Below are 22,251 nucleotides of genomic sequence, written 5' to 3' on the forward strand. Positions count from 1 at the left end.
CCGTATCGGGAGAATCCTCCTAACGGTTATGGACCCCGTTCTCTTGATCACAATATACCATGCAACAATTTCCCAACTTCTTATAAAACCTCGATGGCAGGAAATAAAGATATTTGTTCCATGAGTAGGCGAGATTATGACGGTTCCTTCTATGATGTGCAAAGAAAAAAGATCAATCAGCTACTATCAACCACAGAGTTTCTTATTCTGGAGGGATGAGCCCCCAAAATGAGGCTCACGCGATGGTATAAATGTAACATGCACTAGCCAACTTGTTGAGAGAGGCTATAATATCTCAGCAGCACAATATCTACATAACATGCATACATCATCGCACAAGAGAAAATGCTCCGGCACTTTTCTTGGCCTGTCGGAGGTGCAGCCTAACTCGGTTTAAGTATTACGCTTCTTATCCGTAATTAGGTCCCGGTGGATCCCTCAAGACGATCAAGAAAGACGGTGGAACCGAACTAGAGCAGATTTTCTGTTTACTGATCATTGATGTGCATTCCTATCATGGTCGATTAGGATTCTTATCCTCAACCGCCCAATTAATGGCTCCTATTGAGTACCCGTATTGTTCGGCCGAGGCTGAAGCTTTTTTAACAACAAGCGTTGCTTCTGGGGTCGGTCCACAACGTGTTTTATATAATTGCGACAGCGTCACTGTAGCCTTTTTATTTTTAATTCCTCCTCTTTTATCTAGGCTCATTCCGGCTGAGCAGTTAGGTGTCTATTTGCTCAAACACTTTCGACAGGATGGAGGGCTCAACTCCCATTCCAGAGCCCCAAGGCTTGCCGCTCTTGGGAAATATCAAGGATGTAAACCCTGAGTTTCCCCTAGGGTCAATGGTAGGACTTGCTGATGAGCTTGGTATGCGCTACGCCAGGGAGATAGCTATGGATATATACTGAACCTCTCGATAAGGTGAAATCTATCGCTTGCGTTTCCCCGGCCGAACCACAGTTTTCATTTCTACATATGATTTGGTGAATGAAGTGTGCGATGAAAAACGATTCAAGAAATCGGTGAATTCGGCGTTGAGTGTATGTTCCACATCAAATACGCGATAAACACAGTGGCACTCATTCGATGCTGACCAAGGTCGTGTTACTGAAATACAGGAAGTCAGAAATGGTGTACACGATGGTCTCTTCACGGTAGGTTCGGGTGATGATCGATGGACGACTCAACTAATCGCTCCGTACAGGCTAAAGAAGGCGAAGTCAACTGGGGTATCGCCCATCGAGTACTCATGCCTGCATTTGGACCGCTCTCGATACAAAGCATGTTCGACGAAATGCACGACATCGCCACGCAACTGGCGCTGAAGTGGGCTCGGTATGGACCAGAGACCCCGATCATGGTGACAGACGATTTTACCCGCCTCACGCTGGATACCTTGGCGCTGTGCTCCATGGGCTTCCGATTCAACAGCTACTACTCGCCAGAGCTGCACCCGTTTATCGAAGCCATGGGCGACTTTCTCACGATGTCTGGGGAGCGGACGAGAAGGCTTCCGTTGCCGTCGATATTCTACAAGGGCCAAGACGAGAAGTATGAGGCTGATATTCAGGTTTTGCGGAAGACGGCGGAGGGTGTGCTGACGTCGCGGAAGGCCCATAAGAGTGAGCGAAGGGATCTCCTGACAGCTATGTTGGAGGGGGTCGATTCGAAGACCGGGCAAAGTATGACGGATGAGAGTATCATGGACAATCTGATTACCTTCCTGATTGCGGGTCATGAGACCACCTCGGGGTTGTTGTCGTTTGCGTTCTATCAGCTTTTGAAGTATCCAGAGATTTACCGCAAGGCGCGGAATGAGGTGGATGACGTGGTCGGTGAAGGGACTATCAAGGTTGAGCATATGTCCAAGCTTCCCTATATTGCTGCGGTAAGTTCATCTTCGTATGGGAGAGCGAGTGTCATTGACCGTGTATGGTTAGATTCTTCGTGAGACGCTGCGTATCAACGCCACTATTCCTTTATTCACGGTCGAGGCATATGAAGATACGCTTATTGGAGGCAAATATGCCGTCAAGAAGGGAGAGACCATCGTCAGTCTGTTGGCGAAGTCACACCTAGATCCCGCTGTCTACGGTGAGGATGCCAATGAGTTCAAGCCGGAGAGAATGTTAGACGATAACTTCAACCGGCTTACCCGCGAATTTCCTAACTGCTGGAAGCCGTTCGGCAATGGCATGCGGGCGTGCATTGGTCGCCCCTTTGCCTGGCAGGAGGCATTACTGGTGATGGCCATGTTGCTTCAAAACTTCGACTTTGAACACGTTGATCCAGACTACAAGCTCGGTATTAAGCAGACGCTCACCATCAAGCCAAAGGATTTCTTCATGACCGCCAAACTGCGTGGCAACATGTCGCCAACGCAGCTTGAGCGTCGCCTAGCGGGCATCGAGGCCCCTATCGGGGGGAAGCAACTCTCGGCGTCTAATGGCGATGCTGGTGCTGGGACAGGACTTCCTCTGACTATTCTTTATGGCTCGAACACTGGCACTTGCGAGGCATTGGCGCAGCATCTCGCGGCTGACGCTGCTTCGCATGGGTTCCACGCATCGACGGTTGATTCTATGGACAGCGGCTTTGAGGCATTGCCGACTGATCGACCCATCGTCATCATCACCGCATCGTACGAAGGCCAGCCGCCCGATAATGCTGCCCGGTTTGTGTCTTGGATGGATGGCCTCAATGAGGAACAGAGTCCCTTGAAGGACTTGACTTACGCCGTATTCGGCTGTGGAAACCATGAGTGGGCACAGACCTTCCACCGTATCCCGAAGCTTGTGGGCACGACCTTTGAACGAGCAGGTGCGAGCCGTGTGGCGGAAATCGGACTGGCGGATGCCGCGAACGGGGACATCTTCACCAGCTTTGAGACATGGGAGGACGAGATCTTGTGGCCAGCATTGGCTGAACGTTATAGCGTTGCTGCAGACAGCATGGGCAGAGCGGCCCCGGTGGACGCAACGGTGTCAACTCCACGACTACTGACCCTGCGACAAGACCTTCAAGAAGCCATCGTTGTTGACGCGTGGGACCTGTCAACCGGCGAGGAATCCGTCAAGAGACATATTGAGATCCGCTTACCAGAAGGCATGTCATATCAACCAGGTGATTACCTCGCCGTCTTGCCTGTCAATCCTAAAGAGAATGTTCACCGAGCTATGCGCCGCTTTGGTCTCGCCCGGGACGCATATATCACCATCACCACCAAAGGACAGACATCTCTTCCGTCCAACGAGTCGATATCCGCGTATGACATTCTCAGCTCGTACATCGAGCTGGCGCAACCAGCCACGAAACGTGTATGTTCACCCTCATCACCCAGAAACCACCCAGCTAACCTCAAATCACCAGAACATCCACTCGCTAGCCGAAGCAGCGCAAGACGAGCGCACCAAAGCCGAACTCAGCCACCTCGCCACAGAGGTCTACACCGAAGAAATCAGCGCCAAAACCGTCTCCGTGCTCGACCTCCTCGAGCGCTATCCGTCCGTGACCCTCTCGCTCGGCTCATTCCTCTCAATGATGCCGCCCATGCGAGTCCGACAATAGTGAGTTCCCCAACCCAAACTCCACCCAGGAAACAAACACTAAGTAATATGTAACCCACAGCTCAATCTCCTCCTCCCCACTCTCCAACCCCAACCATGCAACCCTAACGTTCACCATCCTCGACAAACCCGCCTTGTCCGGCCAAGGCCGCCACATCGGCGTGGCCTCGTCTTACCTCGCCTCGCTCATGAAAAGCGACGTCCTCTCCGTCTCCATCCGTCACCCCCAGGCCCCATTCCGCCTGCCCGAGAACCCATCCCAAACCCCCATTATCTGCATCGCAGCCGGAACCGGCATCGCCCCCTTCCGCGGTTTTATCCAGGAGCGCGCTCTCCTCCTCGCGCAGGGCCAGACGCTAGCACCCGCGGCCCTGTTCTTCGGGACGCGGTCGCCGGAGCAGGATGATTTGTATGCCGTGGAGCTGACGGAGTGGGAGCAAGCTGGTGCTGTTGAGGTTTATAGAACGTTTAGTAGGTGTTCTGAGGCGAGTGAGCAGTGCAGGTATGTGCAGGATCGGGTGTGGAGGGAGAGAGAGAGGTTTATGGAGCTTTGGGAGATGGGGGCGAAGGTCTTTGTTTGTGGGTCTAGGAGTGTTGGAGACGGGGTTAGGGAGGCGATTATTAGGATTTTGGTTGAGGCTGAGGGTAAGGATAAGGATGGGGTCACGGCGAGGTTTGAGGCGGTTCGGAATGTGCGGTATGTGACTGATGTTTTTGATTAGAGTGTGGTGTTACTAGTGTATGTTGTTAGCATGGAGGCGATTTGCCTAGCTAGGTCCTAATCGGGCCTAAATCTATAGACTATGGCCATAGCATAAACATTCTTCCACTTTCGACCGTGGGGATATTCTTATATCGTTTTTTCCTCCTTCGTCTCTGTCTTTCCCCTAGCTCCACATGCGTCCATCCGTACAAATATGGAGGGGCCCCGTGGGTATCGAGCAGAGGGTTACGCCCTGAAGCTGCGAAGATAGACATAGATTTTGGTATGCAGCCATCTTAGGACTGGGAGAAGATTTGAGAATCAGACGAAAAGGCAAAAGATGATAAATCCGGCATCTCATGGCTCGTCGGGTATAGCACCTAATACACCTTAGGATAAATTGTATTATGAGAGTCTGAAATGGGTTTGCTGTATGGCTATCGAGAAGGAATCCATTATAAATGCTTTAGATACTGAGTAGGGACCAATATAAACTAAGCCCAACTCATTAAAACAGATCCCTCATTCCGCATCTCCCTTCTTCTGCTCCACCATCTCTCTCTCCTCCTCCTTCTCAGTCTGCCTCTCATCTAAACGCACATTCTTCAAAAAGAACATAATAACCAGCATAGGCGCCAGAGCCGCAATAGCAGCAATAGCCAACAGCCGCTGGGACTCCCGATAACTGCGATCAATCGCGATTCTGACAGGCTCACCCACAGGATACTTCTGGGCTACCACAATGGACCCAAAGATCGACTTCGCCTGGCCCTTCGCCTCATCCGGCAGATACATGCTCAGCTTGCGGGGCAGATTACTGCGCCAAATGGCGCCAGCCACGCTGGTCCCAATGGCGCCGCCGATGCTCATCGACGCGAAGAAAACGGCCGTCACGACCGATACTTCCTGTCGGGAGACGACAGCTTGGACGGAGACCTGGGCAGCGGTTTGGTAGAAGCCGCGCCCGATGCCGATGAGCGATTTGGCCGTCACGAAGGCTGCTTCGTTGCCGGTTTGGCCGTCGCCCATGTCAACCAGGTACAGGAGGATTCCCATGCCCAGGATGCAGAGGGGCACGCCGATGAGGACCCAGATTTGCGAGCGTTTGGTGTACTTCATGAAGAAGGCGGCGAAGATGCCCGAGACTTGGAAGGCGACGCGGAGGGAGTTGCTGTGTTTTTGTTAGTTTAGGGGGATGTGGAGATGGTGGTGATGGGCATGGGTACGTACTCGATTCTGGTGGCGTTGCCGGCGTTGAAGTGTCCAGCGACTTGGAGGTAGCTGGTGAAGAAGACGGAGAAGACCGAGTAGTGGAAGAAGTCGAGTGCACCGAGGAGACATGCTGCTGCTACGGTACGCTGTTTGATCATGCGGTATGGCACGAACGGCTTCTTCGCGAACCGGGCGTCCCAGATGACGAACGAAATGAGAAACACGACACCAAGAACTAGCATGGCGATGAAGTTGCCCTTGTGCCACGCGTTGCTGTTATTAGAACCTGTCAGGGCGATGGGGACCAGCAATAGGGCCAGTCCGAGCAACAGGAGGACACCACCCGGTAGGTCCAGCTCCACCCAGAGGAGACGGTAGGCGCGCTGATACCACGTATCGGTTTCCTTCCAGCCCATGGCTTTCGCAATGGGAACCTTGATTGGTGCGCGTCGCTGATAGACTAGCATTGTTCCGATCAAAGGCACGGCGCAGACTGGCGTGATGATGGCCCACATGCCCCAACCCCATCGCCAGGTCGAATGGTCGAGCATACGCTGTGCAACAATCGTGCCCAAGTATAACGTGGGGACTGTCGTGAGGGAATCGGGAAGTGTGGACCAGATACCACGGTTGACGAGGTTGGTAACGTCCGCGACGAAAACTTGCTGTGTGAGTGCGTAGCCTGTTGATCCGATTGCTTCAAAGATACCAGCGACCTGTTTCATGAGTTAGTGCGTGGTTCAGTTATAAGCGCTGATTGTGTAGCTGTCGCAGCGTTTGTACATACCATATACTGCGCGATGTCTTCGCAAGCAGCGTAGATGACATAGCCAAGCGTGGAGGCTGCAATGGCTAGAATAAACATCTCAGCTCTACCGAAGACCTACCAGACACAGATCATTAGTCAATCGCCTTCATTCCAAAACAATGCCATACGTACGTCCCCAAGTTTCGCAATAACAGGGTAGGAAGCAATGCGCGTGATGTTCATGACTACGCGAGCGGCGCTCATTGCAGAGTGTTGCTTAAAGGCGCTAGTGGTGTACGGGACGTAGACCTGGGTGGAATAATCACCGAAGTTGATTGCAAGCGTTGCGATGAACAGACTGAACAGGATCTAAGTCAGTCACGAGACTTTTATCACATAGTACTATATGTCTATCGCATACCCGACAAAGGCCATATATAGGCCCTTCTTCGTCCATCCTTTGCGCAGTATCTCTGCCCTCTGCACACCTGCCTGAAGACTTTGTGTATCGGATTGCTTTTCCACGTCGTCGGCTGAGGTCGCCTCTGCGACTATTTGGTTGCCGGATTTGTCCAGGTTTGTAACTTCTGACATTGTATGGTAGGCATGCGGGGAGATTGAATCCTCTGCCTCCTTGGAAGTTTCTGCGACTCGGTCCATTGTTCAAACTTTTGGTAGGAACCAGCCAAGCTGGAGTACAACCGGCGAGGAATGTGAACGACAAGAGTAGAAAAAAAGACTACAGGAAAGACTACAAAAGAGCGGAAAATAAGACAAGGTAAGCTTCACATTGGAAACTTTACTTTATTGAGTCTGTCCAGCAAGGAATCGTAAAATTGACGGCAGATGGCACCCCACTTGGAGCTCGTGTTGCAGCATCTGGCAAGCAGGTAGGGCTGCCTTGGAGTCGTCCTATCCAGATCGCATTCGGAAACATCCCACGAGGTTCAGACCAAAAAGGAAATAAATGGGTCTCTCTTGGATCTAATCTGATCCGGGCTGATAAGCGAGTCATGTTCGCAGTTTTGAAGAGCCTAAGAAGCACTCAAATGGCAGTGCTTTGCGCCTTGAGCCATGGATAAAGTCTCCGTCTGTCAGAACCAACGCAAAATACCCCATCGCCGTGACCAATAGCACAGCCTGGAGTGGAACTAGTCACATTCTCGCTTCATCTGGAGAAAGATGAGGATCAGATAATAAATGCCAAGAGCCTCCGCGCGGAATGTGGCGTCTTGCTGCGTCGCAGTGCACGCCATCATTGGGCAGATGGTCGTAATAGTGGGCACGGAGCAATGGTAAATAGCCAAGAAATTCAAGCTTGCGTGGTCCAATTTCTTTTGCGGAATTCCTGGCTCCGAAATTCCTGTTGAAATACCGCTTGGCTATCGGAGTCTGCACAGCTTGACGGACATCGCCGAGGTATTGCCGACGGTCTGATCTTTAACTACCGGCCAGCAACAATTTCGCTATTCTATACTGCATCACCATGCGGAAAGAGTGGACATTTTCTCCCTCCGATGGCGGCTCTGGTCGGAACATGGCCGCTTGGGAGGTCTCAACCGGCACACAAGCTACGTACTTGGTGGAGGCCTCTTGGCCACTTACCTGGCGAGAAACAAATATATCAGCCGTCGCGAATGTAATGTACGTCTGGTGTCCAGTGGATCCTGCTTCAATTGGCGGCACTAACGTACTTACTTGCAGATTCGCCGTAGATGGCAATGCGATGTTTCTCACAGCAACAGACGTCACTCGGCGACAAGAGTCACTTAACCCTAACAAACCTGGGACCATTGTTATTGGAATTGGGTACCCCTTGAAAGATTCTGTCTATAGTCCTCAACGCTCCTTGGACCTCACTCCGCCATGTGATCACTATACTCCGCCTGAAGGGCCCGACGGCAAGCCTCGACCGGAACCGTACGGTGGTGCAGATCGGTTTCTTTCTTTTATTAACCATATCGTACGTCCATTTATGGCCTCATCCGTCTTCCCTAATGTTCGATTTGCTCGGTCGGCTCTGTTTGGTCATTCGTACGGAGGACTCTTTGTATTGAACACCCTTTTCACGCAACCGACGTGCTTTGATACGTATATTGCAGCGAGTCCATCGATATGGTGGAATGGGCGATATATTCTCACCAAGGTACCACAGTTCCTACAACAACCCAGGACGGGTACGCAACCCATACTACGGTTGTCATACGGCACCAGAGAGCAGTTTCCTGTGCGCCGCCGCAATGAGCCACTGGAAAAGTACGAACGACGGGTGGGATCGGCGGCAAAGCGTCGTATGGTAGACAACTGCAATGAGTTATATTTACAACTCGTGGCTAGCCAACATCTAGGTGCTGTGGAGAGGAGGGAGTATCTGGATGAAGACCATGGAAGTGTCATTAGCCCAGCGTTGAGTGGAGGGATTCTCTATTTTCTACAACTAGAAGAGGAGGCCAGGTAGTTATGTTAGGTTAGATGCAGTGTATGATCTTATCATTGCTAATAAAACAAAGTAAAACACAACGATGCCTTTCGGATGCTGTCCCATAGATACATATCATGTAGGCTCTTGCACTATGTCCACAGTTCACAGATCGACCTGCGGTCACATAATACTGTACTCTTAGCAGCAATGAGCCTTTCCCCGATGTTCTTCATGACATGCTTCTGGTGCTTACCACTTCCTGTTCTCGGGAAGTCGTCCGCAACGCCAGGGTCTCCGATCCAAAATATGTGCACTGGTGTCTTATGCCAGGCTAAAGTCTTTCTCACCCAGTCCTGCACCTCCTCGTTCGACAACCTCTCCGCACCAAGCGCACATTTCAAGAAACACCCCACAACCTCCCCATACTTTGTGTCCGGTAGACCGAACACACTTGCTTCACTGATGGACGGATGTGAAGCGAGTCGACTCTCGACTTCCCAGGGTGAGATGTTCTCCCCGCCTACTATTTCAGTTATGTTTGTCAGAACGGGATCAACATCTGGTACTCACCTCTAATAATAATATCTTTGATCCTCCCCGTAATATAACAGCAGCCATTCTCATCGATGATGGCTTCGTCTCCCGTGCGCATCCAGATGTGTCCGTCTTTATCCCGTGTCATCGCCTCCGCCGTCTTCTCTTCGTCGTCAAAGTATCCCTTTTGCAAGGAGTATCCACTCGTATAAAGTTCGCCCTTTTCCCCTCGGCTGGCCACCTCGCCGCTTCTATTCAAGACCTTTGCAGAGACATGCGGCATCACGTGTCCTACCATTCCTGTTGACTCTTCTAGCCCGTTAAAGGAGCCCATGAACATAACACCTGCTTCCATCATACCATATACGACATGGACCTCCTTTATCTTCATCACGTCACAGATGTTCTTTGTCAACGCGGACGGCATAGGAGAGCCTCCCACCACAGCCGCCCGGAGGGAAGTGTCGGCCTGCCCTTTTGCCATAGCGTCCAACTCCGCCACGAACATGGTGGGGACACCTAGTAGGAGAGTAGGTGCTTGCTTCTTTATAGCTTCCAGGACTGCATGTGCAGAAAAGTGATCCGACGGGAGAACAATTGCGCTACCATGCGTCAAGGAAGCAAGAAGCCCTACTACAAAAGTGAAGCTATGGAATAGCGGAGCTGGAGAGCAGATAATATCCTTCGGAGTAAGGCTTAAGCGGTCGCCGGCTAGAAAACCACATCCAAGGAGGGTACTACTTGAAGTTAGAGGCAGCTCACCATTTGTGGCTAGGGTTTATGCATACGTGGCTGTTAACATTCCTGCTTTGGGGTTGCCCGTGGTGCCTGTGCACTGGTTAACCGGATAGATCTGGGAAGTTATTAAAGAGCTAACCAGAGGTAAACTCGAAGCGAACCACGTCGTCGGGTGTCACGGCCTTCTCTGCCAAGTCGAGCAGAAATGTTGCATCGACCTCAGGCGCCGTTACACCTTCTTTGTACTCCGAAAAGAGGGTCTCGTACGTGTGTAGACCCTGAGCATAGCCATCATAGTCACTCTGTCCGATAGTAAGGACCCCACGTAGATTTGGAAGTGCGCCTGACGACAGCCAATCCTTCGCCATTTCCACATGAGCGGAGAGGTCTCGACGGCCAATGTGAGATGCGATGAAGAGGAGCTTGCATGCTTTCTTGTATCAGTTTATCGTTGAGCGGTGACTACGCCTGAATATTTCAGCCATGAGTAAACTCACTGGTTTTCCGTACGGCCCTCTTCAGCTCCTCAGGGGTGTATGTGCTATGCAGAGACACGACAGGACATCCGATGCGTGCCCCTCCCATAAGCACTTCGATATGCTGGCATGAATTGCCAGCCATGATGCCGACACAATCGCCGTATGCCAAGCCCATCCCTAATAAGGCTTTGGCGACATGCTTGCTCCGTTGTGCTAGTTCATCGTAGGAGAGGTTTATTCCCTGCCATGGCGATAATATTGCAGGTCTCTTGCCGTGAATAGCTGCCTGCTCATCGAGCAACTGGCCAAAGGTTTTCGAATAAATTGGTGGTTCTGTAGGCCCTCTCACGAATGCTCGCGGAATACCGTTTGCTTCCATAGTATCATAAAGGAACTAAACAGTAGATTGTAAGAGATGTACCTCAGGTATAATTCTTCCCCTGTTGTTAAATACATTGCCCACGCTGTCATATGCTAAAACCGAGGTATATGAAGATTCCGTGGCTTCGAGCGACCATGGGTCGATTATTCCCCATCAAGTTTATATCATGATTGCGGTCGTCATCATCTAGAGATCCTTGTCACTACCACAGCTTCATCAAGCTTGAACCGTGGAATCATCGCGCGGTTTTATGGCACACGCCCATCATTTCCCAACAAAGACAGGAAACAGAGCAAACCATGGTTGTGACCTTGAACTGAAGTCCTTAGCATGCCGCCCGTCATAGTTCCAAACTTGCCTGCTCTCACTTTGACCATGAAAATATATTGAGCCGACGCAAAGAGCAACGGTGGTAAATGAGCAGCGTTCATTCTCATCTACATGTCCGTTGTCATCTTCCTCCAAAATGCCTCCGTCTCCTCTGGTCTCCGTAGTGGGCACTGGACTTCAGTACCCCCAACACAAGCTTGGGCCGGAGTTTGTCCCTAAAATAGTAACCAACTGCTACGAAGACAATGTCGCGTGAGCGTCTCATACCGTGGTCACTACACAGGCTAACCTGTACTCTTCAATTAGGCTATTGAAGCTAATTGAAATCAACGAGAGGACGAAAATCGAGAACCGCTACAGCGTCCTACCGATAGACTATCCCATATGGCTCCAAGACTACATCTTGACGAACTCCGAATGTGATAGTATGTTCAAACAGTATGGCATCCCGCTAGCAACACTCGCGGCGACGCAAGCCATCGCAGACTGGGGCGGCAATGCGATGGACATCACCCACGTGGTTGCTATGACCTGCACAAGTACGTCCAGCCCTGGGTTTGACTGCACACTCTGCCAGGAGCTAGGGCTTGCCAAGCATGTTCGCCGGACATTGGTGAATGGAGTCACTTGCGCTGGCAGCGTGGCGATGCTGCGTACAGCATACGACCTTCTGCTTGGTGCGACACAACAAGGCAAGCCGGCCCGTGCTCTTGTGGTCGCTGCTGAAACCCCAACTGTTTATATCAAGGGTTGGTTGGACACTGTTGCAAGGGATGCAATACCTAATCTTGCCCCGACCTTGTTCGGAGATGGTGCCAGCGCACTGGTACTCAGCAATGGGATCGGTGTCAAGGAAAGTGAAAGAGCGGCTATATGGAATATCCAAGGTGCTCAGTCAACGCTTCTGGATGAAGCAGGAAATATCGGGATTCAGTGTACTCCTACAGGTAAGGACGGCCCATATGTCTTGCTAACTCTACTAATGTAAGCCAGGCATCATGCCAATAATCTCCAAGCAAGTCCCGAGACTCGTCCAGGCCGCCTTGCCACCTTCATTTGGGAACCTCATTAGCAATTGTCCCTCTCTTCGCCTGGAAGAGTCCAACTTCGACCCTACTACATACGACTGGGCTTTGCATCCGGGAGGTCAGGCGATCCTGACTGCTGCTGAGAACGCTTTAGGACTTTCAGCTGATGATCATTTACGAATGAGCTATAAGTGTTACAGAAATGCAGGCAATACCAGTTCAGTGACTGTTCTTAGTATCCTGCATCAGCTGGCACGGGGATATCGAGAGGAATCATCCGGTCGTTCCAAGGTGATTGCCGCAGCCTTTGGTGCTGATATAACCGTGGAGATAATGGTCCTTACGAAGCCGTCATGCGGGTCAGTCCATTGACTGTTTGACTGCTTCATCGCTGGACTACTAGTCGGTGTCATTCGGTGAAATCCTATGGTGATTGATAGCATATAATAGGTCTATGAATCTCGTATATTCCATTCGTCCATCGTGTCGGTGGTCATTCACTTGGTATACTAGATGATATATAAGTATAACTCGGGTATAGCTCGTGTGCCAGTCTGCATTGTATTACCTGTCATTATTATCCAATTATTTAATAGGTGTCTGGGAGAGTAGTAATTCACAACCTGCCATATTTATGATTTGTGCAGTTATATATTCTGGTAACGCGGCAGTCTCGAGTTGTATATAGTTTGTCAGGATGCCATGCCATTGTATTTCTTTCTCCACACCCTTTTCTGTAGACAACATAGAAAACGTTTTTGTAGAATAGGATGATCGTGGCCTTCCTGAGCATGAGTGTGTTGACATACACTGAGAATAGGCTGATTGATACGTTTGTATAGAAGGTCATGACTCAGCAGAAAATGATGCTAGACCCTGACTATACCCGAAAGGGATACCGACTCTGCACATGACCGAGCTAACCCGATTAGCCTGCGTTAGGATCTCCACTCAAATGCAGTCATCCCGCTTGGCAATTCGTATATCCTTGTCTTGTCGGCACTTGCAATGACAGTCCCTGCCTCGTCACGAAATCCCAAGAACTCGCCCTCTGGTCGGGTGCAGAACAATGAGTATAACTGACATCTTCTCGGTGGATATCGCTCTCCGTACTGGGCAAAACAATACCCACGAGTCATATCTTTACTCTCATTTGACGGGAGACAAAATCCAAGGCGTAGTCACCGTTCGTTCGCATTGTGATATTCGTGTGGATGGGATCGAAATATCGTTCATAGGTATGCCGTGATCCAGCCTAGTTAATTGAACTATCTAACATGGTAACAGGAGAGGAGTGGACGAGACTACAAACTGGAAAGGCCTACCGTCAATTCCAGGATCTCAAGTACTTAATTGATGACTCATGCCTTCCACCTCGTAAGCTCTTCAAGGAACGTCACAAGTATCACTTCGAATTCACCTTCGAGGTGCCAGACCATCTGTCTCCGGAAGTCTGCAACCATACGATTACGAGCCCGGCCATTCGACAGGCCCATCTACGGCCTCCCCCAAGCTTCGGTGATCCCTCCGTATCTGGCTTCGGAGGCAAGTTAAAGGACGACTATGCGCCGCCGGAATGCAAGATTCTATACACCATCCAAGCGGCTTTGTTTCGCAATATCCCCGTCATCGACAGGCGGGATATTCTGCTCGTACACAAGATCAAGCTACGAGTCAAACCGGCCGTCGACGAATGGCCGCCTCTAGATATGTTGGACAGCGCGAATGACTATTGCTTAGAAGCAGATCGCGCAGTCCTCGACAGTCGCTCAAAGGAGGAGTACGGCCAGTTGACCGTGACGCTGGAGCCACCGAAAAGCTTCCGTCTTCCGCTACGAGACCCACACAGTTTAATCAGCAGCACAGTCAACCTGTTCCTGCACTACCGAGTCACAGGGGATCAGTCAGCCCTGCCCCAGATCCAGTCATTCCGGGGACGACTTGTTGCTACGACCTTCTACACGACATCCTACTACGACGACGTACCAGCAAAGAAAAAAGACTTCTTCGGCAGAGCGAAGAATTACTCCGAAAGCCCCTTTCCGCCATTCTCATACTCGATAGCCTCGGTAGACTGGGTGCCCGCCGAAGAAAACTGCTACGTAGCAACACTGCTAGTGCCCATCACATTGCCACGACTCAACTTCATCCCGTCGTTCCACACCTGCCTTACATCCCGCGTATACGCCTTGGACTTGCGGCTGGTGGTCCCCGGCGCTGCGCCGTTTTACCTGAAAGCGCCCGTGCACATTTACGCCCAGCGAGACCCATCCGCGTTGCCGTCGTACATCGCGTCAGTGGGCTTCGACTCGTCCAATATTTAATGGGTCCGGTTTATGAACCGGAACATATAATGAAAGGTTTTACGTCGTTACGAGATTCAACCTCATGTCAGCGTGTATTTTAGTTCGCTAAAGCGGCCCTAAGCGGCCCTTGCATTGCGCGTTTCTGTCGTATTCAACTCGACCCGTTCAACACTATATAGCCAAGTCCTGCTATTGCCTTATATATTTAATCAACTTATGACCATAGATACAAACAACTGCTCAGTCAATATACTATCTGATTGCTTATCTACCTGTCCATTCCATCGTCAAGATCCGCTAGCTAAAGCAATGTTCCTAAACGTCGTCAATTATAAAACATGACCCCATTGTTAGACAGCACGGGGTGTTCCGTGATGGGGAGCTGGACTCCATGTTCGTTCGTGGTGCCTGCATATCAGCACCATTAGCATAAACTCCGAAGAACAAAAAACTAAGAGATCACCGTACGAGCTGCCCACTGCCGAGTCAACCAAGGGGAAAGAATCGCTCCTAGAAGAATGGCGGCGGGGGTTCAAACAATTCGCGATCGCTGATAAGAGCGCGGGGTCTAAAGAAGACATGGTTTTCTTACAAACTCTTTTGGAATAATTGTCAGTAGCTGCAGATCTTGGGGCATGGAAATACTTACGCTTGGGGGTGCTCGCTTTTTCTTTCCGCGTAAGGAGTGTATGGTACCTTCTTCAACCAGGTCAATAACGTCAAGGTTGAGAGGTGTTGGGGTAGGTAGTAAGAAGGGATTTACTTTGACTATTCCCCGGTCGGTAGGTGTAGAGGGAGAGCATTATATAGCGTCCGGATCAGCGAGTAGATGTAGGATAAAATTGTCCTGGGGTTGAGATACATGGCATAGTTACAAGTCTACAATTACTAAGATGGTTAAGTGGAGATATGTGGGTCCATGATCCCCCTACTAAAGTGTGCATAAGCTAATCATAGGCCTTCGAGTTCTGCAGCCCATCCAAACAGGGATTATACTGTCGCTGAACAAAAACGAGGCCTTTTCGTTTCAATTCCATGCCTTTTTCTCCAATATTGAATGTACGATGAGGTATCCACAGGCCATTCTGGATGCGGCTTCAACTTTTCTAATATTAAGGGGCTGGGCAGAGGGGGCCTTCTCTTACATCGTGACAAGCTCAAGGCTGTCTTGACTTCTTCCACTCTCTTTGACATACACCGTGCGCTTCAAAGTAGAATTACTAGTTCCTTGAACTCAGTCTAGCCGCTGTAGCGTGCTAAGCTGGATACCCGGGACTCGCACTGGATATCTTTAATGACGGGGCTTCGTAAAGCCTTTAGTCCATCGAGATCCAGGCGTTGGTGTTTCATTTGGTTACTCAACCCTTGGCTCTGACCCGATGCTCAGCAACTGGTCACCCAAGTGCAATTATATATGTTCACTTTCGCACTCCTCCTTGGGAGGGAGTTTCATAACTATACCTCCTCAACAATAAGATACATAACCATGCCAAAAAAAAAAAAAAAAGCTAGATCTCAATGACAGGCCCCTCATAAACCCCCCTCGCCCTCACCAAATAATACCCCAAACTAAGTAGCACCGTCCCCCCAGTGCCAACCACACTATAATTCATCGACTCGGAATTAACATCATTAATCGGCGGCCAGAAGCTAAAGAACGTCGCGATGAACATATAAACCAACGAGAAGATATTAACCCCGATACCCCATATGCCGGGAAGATGGAATGGGCCCCAGACGAGCTTGGCGCCAGCGGTATTGACCATCGTTTGTTCGGAGTTCCGCTTGGCCTCGCTGATTTCGCCCGTGCAACGTCGGTAGAGGAGAAGGCCCGCGGCGATCATGTAGGAGAGGTAGAGCCCGGAGGTGGACATGGAGACGAGACTGTTGAAGGCGACGTCGGAGCCGATATTGATCAGGTTGAGGAGGCAGCCGATTGTGCTGGTCAAGAGGACAGTGTAGGTTGGAATTGCAGTACGGGGGGTTACCTATAGTTCTCATTTAGTAGATTGTTGGGATGATGAGGGAGATGGACATGGAGGCTTACCTTGCTCCAGATACGCCATCCGGGTATACCTCTGTCCCGCGAAAAAGACCAGAACTGGCGCGAGGCCGATGCTAGCATGCCAACAGTTGTGCAGCAGCACATAGCTTGGATGACGGAGCCGGCTGCGGCCGTTCCGGCGGTGGATTCCGTGGCTTGGTAGAAGATGGAGAGGAAAGGCACTCCGGTGGGGGATTTTAGCGATGTTTCGATGTCGCCGAGGCAGAAGTATAGGGCTATTAGCATGCTGAAGCCTAGTGTTCCGTTGATCAGAACTGTGAGCATCAGCGACCACGGGACGGCGACTGTTGCGTTGGTCATTTCTTCGACCATCTGTGGTGCTTTATGTTAGCAATGCTTCTGTTATTTTTCGTTGGGGATTAACGTACGTGCACTGCTGCGTCGCCGCCTGCAAATGCGAACACGGGGCCAATAATGCCGATAAAGAAGGAAAGACCTTGGGTCGGCCAATGGCCCTCGTTGATGAAGTATGTGAATACTTCGGAGGCTGGTTTATGCTCGGCCATATACGTCAATGGGATCAGGATGGCGAAGAAACCCAGGATATGGAGGATCAAAATTGTGCCCTCGAATCGAGGCAGCAGCTTGCCTCCGATGATGTTTATACTGGCTGCGAAGACTGCTGTGGCCCATGAATAGAGCGTCTTCCGCCACGGTGCCGGTGTATAATCAGGATTGGTGAGAATGACCAATGCCTCGATGAAGTTTCCATTCAGATACAAACCCGTAGCGTATGTGGCTTGCCAGCCGATGACCGTGAGCCAGCCTACCTTTCTCGTCAGTCTGAATAGTTCTAGCTTGGAATCCTCACTTACCTGTAATATAACTGCTGACTTTCATGACAGACTTCGGTGCCATCATTGAGCACCAGTGGTATTGACCGCCTGATGTCGGTGCCCTGTAGAGCCTTTATCAGTTCTGCTGGACCATAGGGTATGGAGATAGCGTACATCGATACTAGCTCAGATACCACGGCAAATGTGGCTGTAACACCGACCCAGACAAATATGTAGCCGTATACTGAACCGGCTGGACCACCACTAGCATGGAGTCAGAAAACGCCTGAAGTCTGTCGTGAGTACGCAACAGTTCACATACTTCTGAAAGGACTGAAGAAATAAACTATAGATTTCCCATTAGCCCGACAAACTGTATGCATGACGCGAGAGGTGCATAGCCTACGTAGTTACGGCTTCCCAGGTGATAAGAATAGTGCAGCTGAAACCGACCATTGACATCAAACCAAAGTTTCTCTGTACGCGATTAGTAATCTTTCTATTTAGGGCAAAACAAAGATTGCTTACTTGCAAGACAGGGCGCTTCCCCATACGGGCTAGATAAATATCGTCCTTGTTCTGATAAGATGGTTGTCCCTCAACCTCCTGCAGAACGGGAGCGCCCATTTCCTTCTGCTCGTATTGAGCCATGGCATAGGTATAAGAGTTGACTTATCAGAAATCCGAATTTTCTCAGATCGGCCCATGCGACGATCAAGGCCCGAGCAGAAACAAAAAAGCAAAGAAGCAAAGGTTAGAAAAGCGACATGAAACAGATTTTAGAATTTAGAAAAGAAGCTTCGGATAGAGAAATAGCTCAACGTCCTGCAGGAGACGAACATCGAAGAACAAGGATCAGATCCTGTTTACTATGTTTCTCTTTCCGAAATTGTGCAGGTGCATGTTTTGGAAGTTTTTCCCCCCTGTTAGGTAAAATTATTGGGTGTAACTGCATTTCGCATCTCGGGCGTAGAATCCTTGTAGGCCGAGGAAATGGGAAGTGCAACCCTGCAGGGATATGAGGCAGCTAGAGGATCTCGCTGTTTGTTCGCCGTTGGTGCACGCTACTGCTAAGGTAAGCCAACACGTACCTGGTGGAGCTTGTCAAATGTCGTCTGTCCGTATTTCGAGGTGCCTAAGTGGATCTGCCGTGGAGATCGAAATCTGGAACGCTTCGGAGAGGTTAGTGGAGCATCGGGGTTGCAACGGCGCATCCTGGCGCTCCAACTTGACAGGGGTAAGGCTGATAGTATGATCACTTGTCCAAAGTGAGGTCCAACAAAAGTACGAAGAGATTAAAAATTTGAGATATCGGAGTTGAACGGATACGTGTATTATTATGCTCAAGTGTACAGCCCCATTCTAACACGAAAAATAATATGGAAGATGGAGAATGTAACTCTGTATGCTAAGACGGACATTCCCTTAGTGAGCTACGCGGTGACGCGGTAACAGCCCATGTGCGAACTTCACGGATTATGTGGGCCTCACTGGAATCGCTTGCTGCGTCCGAATCCGGTTTGGCCGTTATTATCGTGGTCTGGCGATAACTCTTGCTGCGACCAATAGAAGTCAACTCATGATCCTCACGGAGAGGTTGATCCAGAGTTTGCCATTGCGACTTAGTTCGGGAAGAATGATTGTATGCACTATGAGACGCATCGTGGCGTGTGATTCCGTCAACACGTAGGCCAGTCGAACGGAGGCTGTCCAAGAAAGGTTTGAATTGAGGGGAGCAGGCGGTAACCACGCTCAAGCATTGGGTGAGCTGCATGCATATCGCCAGCGGCCAGGTCCCAGAGATTGGGTCGGAAACATCAATGGTTCTATTGGCGTACACCAGTTGACCGATTATGGCAATAATCACACTTGGTCGCTGATTAGAAATGAACTGAGGTGCAGCACTGTACAGATGAATACTACTTACAAGATTCGCAGCCCGAATACAACAGACAAGGTGAGCTTCTTTTTCCATCGAGCCTGAATGCGGGTAATAATCAGGACTGCATACGCTATAATGGCCCCATCAGTGAGAATGTTCGTCACTCCGATGTAATCCCACCAAGCCGCGATATTGAAACATTGTCCGGATAGATAATCCCACGTTCGGGGCGGTTTACACTTGAAAGCTGAACTGATGATACCGGTGACTGCCCATAATGCGATTAAAGCCTCCAGCCCGGAGGCAACGCGGCGGTCTGAAGCAGCCGGTGTTACACTCCGGGTAAAGTGGACGAGAGCCAACTGGGAGAAGCACATGCTGAGGATGAAGAGGATTGTGGCGGCATATTGTGACTGGTCAGTCATTAGAAGTTGTTCGGCAGTGAAGCACAAGAAAAACTACCTTCATGATATTGTCAATGTTTGTCTCCGTTAATGTATCATAACGGTCACCATATCCATTCGCAGTGGCTAGTGACACGGCGAGGGACTGTGCTGCGCAGATCACCTAGAAGCAGATCAATAACCATCGTAATGTAAACCTCACTCGCTCCGCAGACATGCTGTTCTCACCATCGAGACAATACTAAGATAATCATCCGTAGTCCATCGTCGAAAAATCCAATATTTAGTCCCCAGCCGAGCAAAGACGCCAAGGATGGCGGTCACCATCAGAAACCAGGTCAAGACATTGACAGCGGGCTTCCAAGTATCGGTAAACCTCCCCATTGCTGTGTGAAACTAGGTACAACACACATAGTCAGCTCCGGCGGCTGGCGACACTTATTAGAGCAGCTGAGCCGCGCCAGCATGACACAATCTATTACGTCTGTCGATTAGCCCAAACCAACATGCCGGAGAGATCATTCCCTGTCACGAACGCATGGTGACAGGGGTCTAGTCTGGGCAAACGGCACCTATGAACAAATAAAAAATTTCCCATGTAGCGGCGGGAACTGGTCAACTGGTGTGTATAGTACATCGAAATTCCATGGAACATGGCTATGATTCCTTCGTACAGTGCTCGCCTATCGCGGATAGGTGATAACAACCAGACCTCTAGACTAGGCCCCTGAGCAGGGATGTTGACAATGGAAATATAAACCCTGCATGACGGTGGAGACATGTTACATGTACACCTCGGGCCGCCAAATCATAAGTTCCTAGCACCGACATGTGCGCGTAGGGGACGGAGTTATGGAAAGCAATGCTGCCTTCAGCATCATGCCATGTCCAGGGCGAGCGAATCGTACTGGTCTCGTCGCTGTAGCTCCTCTTGCATTCATACGGTTGATGTAATTCTCCAGCTAGAACTGGAATTGGCTTGGCACAGGGACGGTGCATATAGGGCTCCGCCAAGCGCGACTGCACCAACGGCATTGGTAACTCTGCACGACGTACTTTGTTTAGTCTGATTTGCATCTGGATTTGGGAGAATACCTGAGATTAAAATTTAGTAAACTCAGGAACATACCCGAGTCTTCCGTCGACGGGCAAGCCAGGCAAATAGGGAGCGAGACGGATATCGGCCGTGCGATCCACAATGACCTGCCTGAAGTGGAAGCCAGCTCGGGCCAGGGTTACATAGACCTTCTGGCGGATCTCCAATGCCGGCCGTTAGGCCCAAACCCTGTCCCCCATGTACACAGTGTGGAGCCTCAAGCTGTTCTCAGGAATATGCAGGCCATCCTTCGTGGCTTGGAACGGGGTTGGAGTGATGGCACGACTCCAGTATTTATCACCGAGGTCTTGGCTTCACTCTGGTACTTTGTTAGTAGAGGTGTATTAAGATGGTAGATGGGAAAAGGCATGCGCCATTGAGTTTTAAGAAATTATGATCATTATTGTGTTTGTCAATGTTGCGTTCCGACGGGGGGGTAATTTGTGTATGGGATAGTAAACTTTTAGAGCAACCTGCACAGGCCGATCTGGAGAATTTCGGGGTATTTGTATCCAAGATACCATGCGATCTTAAACGCGGAGAACATACAGACAAGGTCAATATCAGCCAGAAGACGTGTCACTGGACTAAGTAGCCTGCAGGAGATGTGGTAAAAGGTGATATGTCTTCGAAGGGACGAACGGGCTTTTGTTGATCCTTGCGAAGTGAGGAAAAGAACGAAGAGATCGACGCCTGACATACAAGGCCGCAAGCTGCAGCCAGGCACCCAACGGGTTCCAGGCACACCTTCCCGATTCGGTAACCCAGCGTAACCAATAACCCAACGTCGACAGGATCCCATCATCGGGGCCCTTGATGGTGCAGTGGGAGCTGAGGCTTGCCCTGCGTACTCGGACCTCGCGATCGAGCCTCAAACTCGACAGAACAATCCTTCGGGGTTTTCGTAGCTTCTGGATGGCTGGCACAGCGGAGTCGGACCCGGGAAGTGAGCTTTTTGTTCAGAAAAAAACTTTGGATTCTGGAGTTTTTTTTCTCTGTATATCTTACGTTCGATTCCATGTGTCTTCTACTGGCTTTTTGCTCTTGAAGTTGCTGTGTTCGTTGGCTCGTTGGTTTGGCAGGGGTGGGTTTCGAATCCAGAGCAAGATGAGGCCTGAGGTTATCCACCGTCATGTGTTAACACATGACATCAGGAACACATATTGATGACGGCATGCAAAGTTGTAGTGTCGATCATTTACAGGAGGTGAGGAAGAAATGCCCTCACTGCATGATCATAGTATATCCACTGCTGTCCAGATGCGCAATAGGGCTCTCAGACCCGACGAATAGCTAACCCTCCAGCTTGATGCCGATATAATTTCCTTTGTCTATGATAGCAATCCTAGAACAAACCCCTTGAGTTGAATCTAGGACGAGATGGGGATCTAGCAGATCATTTAACGAGATTGAACGGTTCATATAATCTGTTCTATACTCCCGTTATAACATTCCGCAGCCTTAAAAGGTATGGACGAATATTGGTCCGTAACACGAGGTTCCACACGCGAACCTTAGCAAACATTTCACCGGTCATTGGAGGATCCAGGACAGGAAGTGGGTAAGTGGAATG

The 22,251-nt window shown here is 50.2% G+C and overlaps 9 protein-coding genes across 9 annotated transcripts; 4 read left to right on the forward strand and 5 right to left on the reverse strand.

The window, feature by feature from the left end:
• Positions 1 to 759: 759 nt before the first annotated feature.
• Positions 760 to 4,295, forward strand: BDV37DRAFT_281123 (bifunctional cytochrome P450/NADPH--P450 reductase; the record flags this gene model as incomplete). The annotated part of the gene is made up of 7 exons (XM_032086753.1): positions 760 to 874; positions 929 to 1,047; positions 1,126 to 1,161; positions 1,212 to 1,895; positions 1,948 to 3,324; positions 3,377 to 3,573; positions 3,635 to 4,295. The coding sequence occupies 7 exons, from the start codon at positions 760 to 762 to the stop codon at positions 4,293 to 4,295; spliced, it is 3,189 nt and encodes a 1,062-aa protein (XP_031943530.1).
• Positions 4,296 to 4,798: 503 nt separating this feature from the next.
• Positions 4,799 to 6,896, reverse strand: BDV37DRAFT_292426 (major facilitator superfamily domain-containing protein; the record flags this gene model as incomplete). Its single annotated transcript, XM_032089178.1, has 5 exons — positions 4,799 to 5,447; positions 5,507 to 6,204; positions 6,276 to 6,371; positions 6,429 to 6,594; positions 6,658 to 6,896. The coding sequence occupies 5 exons, from the start codon at positions 6,894 to 6,896 to the stop codon at positions 4,799 to 4,801; spliced, it is 1,848 nt and encodes a 615-aa protein (XP_031943531.1).
• Positions 6,897 to 7,620: 724 nt separating this feature from the next.
• Positions 7,621 to 8,694, forward strand: BDV37DRAFT_292427 (alpha/beta hydrolase; the record flags this gene model as incomplete). The annotated part of the gene is made up of 2 exons (XM_032089179.1): positions 7,621 to 7,880; positions 7,941 to 8,694. The coding sequence occupies exons 1-2, from the start codon at positions 7,723 to 7,725 to the stop codon at positions 8,692 to 8,694; spliced, it is 912 nt and encodes a 303-aa protein (XP_031943532.1). The 5' UTR covers positions 7,621 to 7,722.
• Positions 8,695 to 8,704: 10 nt separating this feature from the next.
• BDV37DRAFT_270118 (uncharacterized protein) lies at positions 8,705 to 10,788 on the reverse strand (the record flags this gene model as incomplete). The annotated part of the gene is made up of 6 exons (XM_032084491.1): positions 8,705 to 8,732; positions 8,818 to 9,181; positions 9,229 to 9,929; positions 9,981 to 10,045; positions 10,092 to 10,360; positions 10,428 to 10,788. 6 exons carry the CDS (start codon positions 10,786 to 10,788, stop codon positions 8,705 to 8,707), a joined length of 1,788 nt encoding a protein of 595 aa, XP_031943533.1.
• Positions 10,789 to 11,257: 469 nt separating this feature from the next.
• BDV37DRAFT_270119 (thiolase-like protein) lies at positions 11,258 to 12,193 on the forward strand (the record flags this gene model as incomplete). The annotated part of the gene is made up of 3 exons (XM_032084492.1): positions 11,258 to 11,373; positions 11,482 to 12,068; positions 12,159 to 12,193. 3 exons carry the CDS (start codon positions 11,258 to 11,260, stop codon positions 12,191 to 12,193), a joined length of 738 nt encoding a protein of 245 aa, XP_031943534.1.
• A 434-nt stretch (positions 12,194 to 12,627) lies between these two features.
• BDV37DRAFT_243419 (uncharacterized protein) lies at positions 12,628 to 13,069 on the reverse strand. The gene is made up of 2 exons (XM_032081440.1): positions 12,718 to 13,069; positions 12,628 to 12,658 (listed from the first exon to the last, which is right to left on the reverse strand). The coding sequence occupies exon 1, from the start codon at positions 12,997 to 12,999 to the stop codon at positions 12,766 to 12,768; it is 234 nt and encodes a 77-aa protein (XP_031943535.1). The 5' UTR covers positions 13,000 to 13,069; the 3' UTR covers positions 12,628 to 12,658; positions 12,718 to 12,765.
• Positions 13,070 to 13,109: 40 nt separating this feature from the next.
• BDV37DRAFT_68633 (uncharacterized protein) lies at positions 13,110 to 14,639 on the forward strand. Its single transcript, XM_032091061.1, has 2 exons — positions 13,110 to 13,387; positions 13,437 to 14,639. The coding sequence occupies exons 1-2, from the start codon at positions 13,219 to 13,221 to the stop codon at positions 14,471 to 14,473; spliced, it is 1,206 nt and encodes a 401-aa protein (XP_031943536.1). The 5' UTR covers positions 13,110 to 13,218; the 3' UTR covers positions 14,474 to 14,639.
• Positions 14,640 to 15,963: 1,324 nt separating this feature from the next.
• On the reverse strand, positions 15,964 to 17,947 carry BDV37DRAFT_281129 (amino acid/polyamine transporter I; the record flags this gene model as incomplete). The annotated part of the gene is made up of 8 exons (XM_032086754.1): positions 15,964 to 16,443; positions 16,503 to 16,832; positions 16,889 to 17,286; positions 17,336 to 17,418; positions 17,471 to 17,560; positions 17,619 to 17,642; positions 17,703 to 17,773; positions 17,825 to 17,947. The coding sequence occupies 8 exons, from the start codon at positions 17,945 to 17,947 to the stop codon at positions 15,964 to 15,966; spliced, it is 1,599 nt and encodes a 532-aa protein (XP_031943537.1).
• A 453-nt stretch (positions 17,948 to 18,400) lies between these two features.
• BDV37DRAFT_270122 (uncharacterized protein) lies at positions 18,401 to 19,966 on the reverse strand (the record flags this gene model as incomplete). Its single annotated transcript, XM_032084493.1, has 4 exons — positions 18,401 to 18,523; positions 18,750 to 19,164; positions 19,224 to 19,591; positions 19,811 to 19,966. 4 exons carry the CDS (start codon positions 19,964 to 19,966, stop codon positions 18,401 to 18,403), a joined length of 1,062 nt encoding a protein of 353 aa, XP_031943538.1.
• Between the last annotated feature and the right edge of the window lie 2,285 nt (positions 19,967 to 22,251).

The sequence above is a fragment of the Aspergillus pseudonomiae genome (genome assembly GCF_009193645.1).
Source record: "Aspergillus pseudonomiae strain CBS 119388 unplaced genomic scaffold BDV37scaffold_18, whole genome shotgun sequence".
In the NCBI taxonomy this organism is placed as follows: domain Eukaryota; kingdom Fungi; phylum Ascomycota; class Eurotiomycetes; order Eurotiales; family Aspergillaceae; genus Aspergillus; species Aspergillus pseudonomiae.